The sequence below is a fragment of the Eptesicus fuscus genome, chromosome 13 (genome assembly GCF_027574615.1).
Source record: "Eptesicus fuscus isolate TK198812 chromosome 13, DD_ASM_mEF_20220401, whole genome shotgun sequence".
Classification (NCBI taxonomy): domain Eukaryota; kingdom Metazoa; phylum Chordata; class Mammalia; order Chiroptera; family Vespertilionidae; genus Eptesicus; species Eptesicus fuscus.
Window position 1 is genome coordinate 44,308,380 of NC_072485.1, and position 9,598 is coordinate 44,317,977.

The 9,598-nt window shown below is 38.5% G+C and overlaps 1 protein-coding gene across 1 annotated transcript; it reads right to left on the reverse strand.

The window, feature by feature from the left end:
* Positions 1 to 1,846: 1,846 nt before the first annotated feature.
* On the reverse strand, positions 1,847 to 2,812 carry LOC103302841 (olfactory receptor 52N5). Its single transcript, XM_008159899.2, has one exon. The coding sequence runs from the start codon at positions 2,810 to 2,812 to the stop codon at positions 1,847 to 1,849; it is 966 nt and encodes a 321-aa protein (XP_008158121.1).
* Between the last annotated feature and the right edge of the window lie 6,786 nt (positions 2,813 to 9,598).

Consider the following 9,598-nt stretch of genomic DNA (forward strand, 5'->3'; position numbering starts at 1 on the left):
CAGTGAACTGAGGCCTGCTGCCACTTGTGTCCAGCGTGGGTCTGCTTAGCAAGAGGTGCATGTAACACTAAGGCCAGATACTGCTTGTTTAGGATTTGTGAACCTCCAGAACCTCACTCTGAACCCAGACAATTAAGTTCCTCCCTATATGTCCCTGGCACCTTTTAAGCTGCTGCCCCAGCACTAGAACTCAGGGCAAGTGAGTCTGAATAAGGATGAGCATGGATCCATTAAGCAAACTGCATGGGTCTCAGCAGCCCTCCATCTCACTCAGCCACAATCTCCTCTGGTTTTCACAGCCAGAAGTTCTGGGGTCTCCTCTTCCTGACATTAGAACCCTGGGCTTGGGCCTTGTGTGAGACTGGAACCCCTCATTCCTCAGGGGGGGACCACTACAGCTGAGATCTCCATCCTGATTTTTAATTGCCACAAATAGGTGTGAGACCATAACTTTTCTCATCTCCATCCCTACCAGTCTTGTCATAGCTTCTTCTCCCTTTATTCTTGGTAATAGGACTTCTGTTCAGCTAGACTTTAGATGGTTCTCAATGATGGTTGTTCTATAGTTTAGTTGTAATTTTGATGTGGCTGTGGCAGGAGGTGAGCATAGAATTTACCTACTCTGCCATTTTGACCAGAAGCCTTTCTGTTCAAATTCTTTTTTTAAAAAATATTGCCTGGGGTGTGACATTTTATTTATTATTTTTTATTTTTATTTCAGAGAGGAAGGGAGAGGGAGGGAGAGAGAGAGATAGAAACATCAATGATGAGAGAGAATCATTGATCGGCTGCCTTCTCCTACATGCCCCACACTGAGTATCAAGCCCACAATCTAGGCATATGCCCCAACCAGGAATCGAACCATGACCTCCTGGTTTACAGGTCAACACTCAACCACTGAACCACACTGGCCAAACCCTATTAAAATTCATAAAGTATTTATTAATTGATTTAAAAGTAGCTATAACAAATCTATTATATTACCATAAAACATAATTTTGTGACTTTATAGATTCCCCAAATGGTCTTGAGGCCCCCAGGTGTCCATTAACAATACCTCAAGTGCTACATTAGATGTTCCAGAGGTAAAAGTGGAGGGAACTGGACACAGATCACTGATGATCAGTGAGCAAGTAAAGAGATATTATTGAACTGAGAGATTATAGTGGAGAGCCTATGTCCAAGATGTTTTCACACAACCAGTGATTGTGAGCACTATGTAAGTGTCCATGGGTATTCTTAATAAGTAATTTTATAAAATAGAGAAAAAACTCTGATATCAGTAAATAACTGAAGAAAAATAAATTATTTTTGAGGACTAACCTATATATTATACATGTTCTTTATTTATTGAGTAAATTCATCTGCACAGCTTTTTACAACATGATTTCTACTAAATGTCATCCTCTTAAAACCCATGACTGCCATTTTTACTTATATATTGTCAGCGTACTTTATAAGCTGAATTTTGGCTTGAGGCACTGCCCAGGCTGGAATGTCCTGCATGAGAAGCCATTTCACTTTATATCTATAAGGAGAATTACAAACATAGATGAGACACTTGGGAACTCTCTGAAAAGGTTAATAAAATATCTTATATGAATATATTAGTAGAAAGTTGTAGTGGCCCCATATCAATGACCTGATTAAACTGGTAATGGAGAAAAAAATAAGAGAAAGGCATCAGGATATAAATCCAGAAATAGCTATAAATTTCTCCACTATCATTGCAGAAAACATACATCTTAGGTCATGGGAAATAAATGATACCATATATGAGTAAACACATGATGTCATTCATGGGTTTCTTTTTGTTGTTTTTCATTCATTTTTCTTCTATCTAATTTCAGTTGTCCTGAATGCTTGCACCTTTCTCACCCCGGAAGAGCTTTATGACACTGTCACGGATCTGCTTTGTCTTTACCCCATAAACAATAGGGTTCAGAGTTGGAGGAAGAAGAAGATAAAGATTAGCCACAATAATGTGAAGAGAAGGGGGAATAGTGTGTCCTCCAAAACGGTGGGTAAAGAAAGTGAAGAATGCTGGAACATAGGTGATGATAATGGCAGATATATGGGCAGTGCAGGTGCTGAAGGCCTTCTGCTGAGCATCTGCTGATGAAAGGTTGACCACTGCACGGAGGATCATAGTGTAAGACACGGATATACAGCAAATGTCAAACACTCCAATCAGGAGGGCAACCATCAGACCATAAATGACATTGACCTTGATGCTAGCACAGGATAACTTCACCACTGACATGTGGTCACAATATGTATGAGAGATAATATTGCTTTGGCAGAAGGGCAAACGCTTGACCAAGAATGGAAAGGGAATCATTAGCAACACACCCCTCAAAAAGGTGGCAAGCCCAGCTTTGGCAATGATAGAGTTAGTGAGTATGGTAGCATAACGCAGTGGGTAGCAAATAGCCACATAGCGGTCCAGAGCCATGAGCATGAGTACACCAGACTCCACACCTGTGAACCCATGGACAAAGAACATCTGAACTAAGCAGGCATTGAAGTTAATTTCTTTGAGATTAAACCAGAAGATGCAGAGTGCATTGGGTAGAGTGGTGGTACAGGTAAAGAGGTCAATGAGGGAGAGCATGGCCAGAAAGAAATACATTGGACGATGTAAGGACTCTTCATGATAAATGAGGTACACAAGGCCAAGATTTCCCACAAGGGAGATGATATACATTGTGCAGAATGGGAGGGAGATCCATACATGTACTCTCTCCAGACCAGGAATTCCATCAAGAATAAAAGATTTTGGAGCCACATATGAATTGTTGGAAGCCAGCATAACTAATTCAGTAGACGAATGCTAGTTTTCCAGAGGTATTTATTCTGAGAAGAAATTAAGAAGAAATTTAATTCAGATCATCCTTGAGAAGGCAAAATTAAGTTTGGAATAAAATTGTATTTATAATGACATTAATAATTTTTAATAATAGAGACTGAAAATACACCATTTATTGAATAATGTTCTATTACAGGTAATATTTAAAAAGTTTTATAAGCAGCCTAAATGTAATTTTTAAAGTCATAATTACAATGTTGTAATTGTCTTTTATCACCAAATAGAATAAGAAACTGAGGCACAGAGAGATCCAATAGTGTTGGACATTACAAAATTAGATTCAGGGGCAGAAATGATATTCATATATTACTCTAACATCCATGTAATGTCTTTACATCCTGGTTTGACAGAGTCTATGGCTTATAAATAACAAGTTATAATTGCCTGAAATTTGTTTATTGCATTTTGTGAAGATTATGATTATTTAAACAAAATGTGATCTTATTCAAATTTCAGGTCTTTCCATACCAATTGTAGGACTTCATATTTGAAGCATCAGTCACTCATATATAATGTGAGGTTAATGATAGCTACCTGAAAGAGTTATGAAAAATAATCAAAAGTTATTTTACCCCTAGGTTAGTATCCTCTGGAACTGGATATACTAATTCAAAATGCAAATGTAGATGCTATATGAATATGAGATACACAAACAGTGGTCAAGAAGTTCAATCTAGCTCGATTGTCCCATGAAAGAGAAAAAATAAAAACCCTGTAATCCCTCAAAGTCATTGAGGTCATCTATTTTTTTTTCATGTATTTTGTCTTAACACAATTTAGAAAAAGCATATTCTCTGGACTCCCTCTTTATTCCCTTTCTTAGAATAATGTTCACTCTCAAGACTTCAAATATAGCCAACAAGAAAATAATTTTCAGAGAACCAAGATGGCAGCATAGGTAAATGCCTATACTTGCTGCCTCCCACAACCATATCAAAATTACAACTAAAATACAGAACAACTGTCATCCAGAGCTGCCAGAAAGCTGGCTGAGTGGAAGTACTACAAGTAGAGAGGTAAAGAAGAAAGCACATTGAGACTGGTAGGAAATGCAGAGGCACAGACAGGCTGGTCCAGCACCTAGGTGTGCCACTTTTATAATTGAGAGGTATATTGTTTCTGCAGAGGCCACCCAGGAGAGCAAGGGGTCCCAGTCCCACACAAGACCCTATGCCCAGGGTTCCAGAGCTAGAGAAATAAGTTCCTACAGGCAGTAAGAACTATGGACTGTAAAACCAGTGCATATAGAGGCTGAGTGACACACAGGTTGCTGGAGACCAAGCTGCTCCTCTTTTTTTTTTTTAATATATATTTTATTGATTTTTCACAGAGAGGAAGGGAGAGGGATAGAGTTTGAAACATCGATGAGAGAGAAACATCTATCAGCTGCCTCCTGCACACTCCCTACTGGGGATGTGCCTGCAACCAAGGTACATGCCCTTGACCAGAATCGAACCTGGGACCCTTTACTCCACTGGCCGACACTCTACCCACTGAGCCAAACTGGTTAGGGCAAGCTGCTCCTCTTGAAAGGCTGGCACCACAAACAGAATTTACAAGCTCCCACTTCCTCTGAGCTTCAGCAATGGGGCAAGGCTCTGGGGTCCCAGACATATTCAGGGAGAAATTGGACTGTCAGGGGCTTTCTTCCAGATGGAGGTGCTTGCAGTAGTCATTGTTCTTGTGTTGGGACCTCCCCAGTGCAGGGCTGACTGGCAGCCATTTCTGTTTGTTCTGCCCTGGTGACTCCTGAGACCCCGCCCCACCCAATTTACAACCCCACCCAAGCTGTGTGCAGCGGCTTTTGCATATGAACAGTCTGTCCTTTTTCAAGCTAAAACTCTGTCAAACAAGCTGCAGCTTTGTTAAGAAGCCCCAAACCTATCAATAAAAGGCCCAAGGCCAGGCACCAGCACCAGCCTGCCTCCCTTCACATCTGAGCCTTGTCTGGGCACTTCCAAACCTGATACAAAGAGGAGGAATCTACAGATCTCTCTGTAGGTCCTGCTGGGTGGCCCCAGCCAGTGGTTGACTTTGCACCTCCCTGGAGACTCAAGAGCCAGTGTACCCAGTGGTCAGTGTGAGACCATACCAGATTACAACTCTTCACATCCACAAGTAACACACTCAAGGGGCAGACTCAGTGAGCACCAAAGCCCCACTGAAGCAAGTCCTGCTGCATAAGGGTGTCTCCACAGCAGCTCTCCCACTGTAGTTGCAGCTGGTCCCTACAACCAATTGGCCTGGAGGTCAATTCCTCCCAGTGACACCAAAAGCAATCAAGGCTCAACTACAACAAAACTGTTCACACAGCCCACAAAGGGGTGCACCAAGAGTGTCCACCTCAGGTGATTGTGGAGGTTGAGCCACTGGGCCTACAGAATACCTACTATACAAAGCCACTCTAACAACTCAAGGAGACTTAGTAGCAACCCAATACATAGAAACAAACACAGGGAAGCAGCCAAAATGTGGAGACAAAGAAACATGTCACAAATGAAAGAAATGGAAGAAAGCAAACAACTGGATATAGAGTTCAAAACCACAGTTATAAGGTTACTCAAGAATCTTTTAGAAACCTCTGAGGAATTTAGTGAAACTTTCAAAGATCTTACTGAGAATGCCAAAAAAAAAACAAATAAAAAAATTAAAAAGTTCCAGTCAGAAATTAAGCATACACTGACTGAAATAAAGAATAATATACAGGGATTCAATAGTAGACCAGAGGATCCTGAGAATCAAATCAATGATTAGAAATATGAGGAAGCAAAAGCACCCAACCAGAAGAGCAAAAAGAATCCAAAAATGTGAAGATAGTGTAAGGAGCCTTTGGGACAACTTCAATTATACCAACATCCAAATTATGGAGGTGCCAGAAGAAGAGAGAGAGCAATATACTGAAACCCTATTTGAAGAAATAATGACTGTAAACTTCCCCTACCTGGTGAAAAAAAATAGACTTATAAGTCCAGGAAGCACAGAGAACTCTAAACAAGAGGAATACAAAGAGGACAACACCAAGACACATCATAATTAAAATGCCAAGGGCTAAAGACAAAGAGATAATCTTAAAAGCAGCAAGAAAAAAAACAGTTAGTTACCTACAAGGGAGCAACCATATGACTATCAGCTGATTTCTCAACAGAAACTATGCAAGCCAGAAGGGAGTGGCAAGAAATATTCAATGTGAGGAATAGCAAGAATCTATAACCAATATTACTCTACCCAGCAAAGCCATCATTTAGAATAGAAGGCCAGATAAAGAGCTTCATAGACAAGAAAAAGCTAAAGGAGTTCATTACCACCAAACAAGAATCATATGAAATGCTAAAGGGTATTCTTTAGGAAGAGGAAGAAGAAAAAGGTAAATATAGAAAATATGAACAACAAAGTGACAACAAATACATATCTATCAACAAGTGAATCTAAAAATCAAATGAATAAAAAAATCTGACAAACAGAATAAACTGGTGAATGGAATTAAATCAGGGGCATGGAAATGGAACAGACTGACGATTATCAGAGGGAAGGAGGTATGGGGGGGTGAGGGAAGAGATTAGTCAAAGATCTTATATGCATGTATGCATTACCTATAGACACAGACAATAGGTTGATGAGGGCCTGGGATGGGGTGGGAACTGGGTAGAGGGGAGCTATGGGCGGGGGTAGGGGGAGGGACATTTTTAATCATCTCAACAATAAAGATTAATTAAAATAAAAAATTAACCTCCAATAAGTAGAATTTTATCATATATCCCCCCAAAATGAAAATAATTTTCAGATAATGAATTTATAAAGAAAGTTATGTCACAAGTGTGCACTCCTTCTGAGGGCATACTAGATATTTTCATTTTAAATTTTCATGGACAGATTAAATTGACCATATACAAGACTAAACTCATCACTTAACCTTCTACCCCATGCCAAATAGGCTCTATTCCTGGGCTCTGTTTTTTGGATAATAGTGCCATCATCTGCCACATGACCTACCAGCATATTTGTGATCTCATCAAATATCTCTCTACCTCATCTTAGTTATAATTTCTTTATAACTCAAAGTGTCTTGCTTCTTATTCTAATCAGGTTACATCAGCATGTCTGTTATTTGTACTCTATCCTCGGATAAGAAAAACTTCTATTTTTAATCCAGAAATATTCTAAGTCAACCTTTCCTTTCTATTACCACTCTATTGTCTTTTAAAGATCACCTAGATACATCCATCTTTTAAAGATCACCTAGATCCATCCATCCGTCCTAGATACACTGCTTAGTCTCTTTTAAAATAAATTTTGTCTTTATAGCAAAATTTTGAAGACATTTTAATCCGCTGCTTAAAAATCCTCAATGTCTCTTCCATAAATTTGAGGCTAGGGCTCAAATTTCTTGGCATAGCATTCAATAAAGTTAAATTTAGATCTTATCTAAATTCATTTCCATTTTATTTCTTTCCATTCCCTAAGCATCCAAAAGTGTTCTGGTTTGAATGATAAACTATATCCTAACATTAAATGCTTAAATTTTGCTCGATTACTTGCTAATCCCAAAATACTGCATATACTTCAATATTATGTTGGCTTTGCTCAATTTATTTCCCTTATTTGAAAGTCACTCTGTCATATACTCATATTGATAAGTCTTTTTTAAACTCTGAAGTAGAATGTCATTTCCTTTAAAGAGTACTGTGTATTTCAGAGTTCAGGGTAAGTGTTGTTATTAAATTCCCTGACCCAGGCACAGGATGTTGAATTTGCTTTCCCAAAGCTATTAGTGATTAACTGAAAGTGAAATCCATGTTTTTCTAGTTCAGACTCATATCTGTTTAGCTAAAACAAAATCCTTTATAAAGGCTAAAAACAGTAAATCAGTGATTTGTTTTCTCATTTATTTGTTTTTGTGTTTGTTCACTTCACCCCCCTTCCCATCTGTTTCTGACTTGAGACCTCTACATCTCTGTTTCTTATAATTTCTGCTTGCCCAGTATTTCAGACATCTCCCAGGTAAAGAATAAGAGGGTTGTATGGAATTATTTATACTGTCTCTTTCAAAGGAGAAGGTGATTTGGTTACAAGTACCATTCAGACTTATCCCAAACCTCCTCCAATTCATTATTTTTGCCTGTGGTTCTGGGGAAGCAAAAAGGAGACATGATATAGAAAATTATCAGAAGTACAATAATGATTAAAGCACAGGAAGCGAGGTACACTTCAAGGTCTTTCAGTCTTACAGTGAGCCTTTTTCAATGAAAGAAACAAATCAGCATTATACTACAAAAAGCATACCACATCAAGATATGCCACACTATACCACCTCATATCAATCACGGTTTCTTTTTCCTTGTTGATGACAGTAGTTTCTTTTACCTGGTCCACATGCCTTAGTCTCCAGGATCTGTTGACTGATGCTCTCTCCCTGCTGTTTCTGCTACTTCCTCATCCCACTCTGGGCGGCCATTTGGCACAAAGTACATACAGCACCCATTTTTGCCTCTGGCTGTTTAAAACAGAAAACAGGCCCCTTTAGATTACCACTTGACTCCAGTGCCCAAAACAATTAGGATGAATCATCTAGAAAGGCCAACAAGTTTTGCTTTTTCACTTCCTTCTCACTTCCATGCCATGCTTCTCTAGAGATGGCCTAGGATCGCAAATTTTTAGAGGAAGGCAGGGGGGCTGGGACACAGGATAAAATACTATTAATCATTTGAATAATCTTCTCCCTGATCTCCTGAAGAAGGATGTCAGGAAAAAGCTATATTTAGAAAGAGTTCTAGATTTTCTAAGACTGTTTCATCATTTTGTTGTTGTTCTGAAATGTTTTTCCTGAAATGTCCAATTTAATTTTTTTGGGGAGGAAAGACACATAGTGTTACCACTAAACCTGAATATTTCAAGTGTATGGACTCTAACTATAGTTAAACAATTCTATTTGTTAATTTTTATTAAGTTTATTGGGGTGACATTGGTTAATAAGATTATATAAGTTTCAAGTGTACAATTCTATAACACATCATCTGTATATTGCATTGTGCATTCACCACCCAAAGTCTAGTCTCCCCTTGACACTATATATTAGACCCCCTTTACCCTCTTTATCCTCCCCCCCTTTCTCTCTGGGAACCATACTATTGTCTGTGTCTGTGAGTTTGTCTGTTCATTCAATTGTTGCTTTCTGTTCTGTGTTCTTTGATGGATGGTTAGATAAAGAAGATGTGGAACATATATACAATGGAATACTACTCAACCATAAGTAAAGAATGAAATACTGCCATTAGCAACAAGAAGGATGGGCCTTGAGAATATCATGCTAATTGAAATAAATCAGACAGAAAACAACAAGAATCATTTGTTAAATTTTCTAAAATTCTATTAATCCTTCATCAGGTGCCAGGCAATGACCCTTTGGCACTTAGCATAAGGACTTTCTATGCCTCTACTCTAGTTCTTTTAGGTTTATCTTGTACATAAATAGCCAACTGGCATACCAACTCAAATATTAACCCACATTTTTATACCTAAAAAACAACAACCAGCAGTACTATTTGGTTGTCTGTATTTACCTATTTAAATATATTCACCTATTCATTATTTAAATTTATGTATCAATTTAGTTACATTCCTGTAAGGAATCAACCAGTTCAATATTATCATAGCCAGTTTATCTAACCAAGATTCAATATGGTCAGCAGCTTGCCAAAAAATACTGAATTCTGTGCTCTCTACACTGAAAAC

What these genes read in the sequence shown, in the direction of transcription:
- LOC103302841 (XM_008159899.2), bottom strand. Translation starts at nt 2,812, where the DNA reads ATGCTGGCTTCCAACAATTCATATGTGGCTCCAAAATCTTTTATTCTT.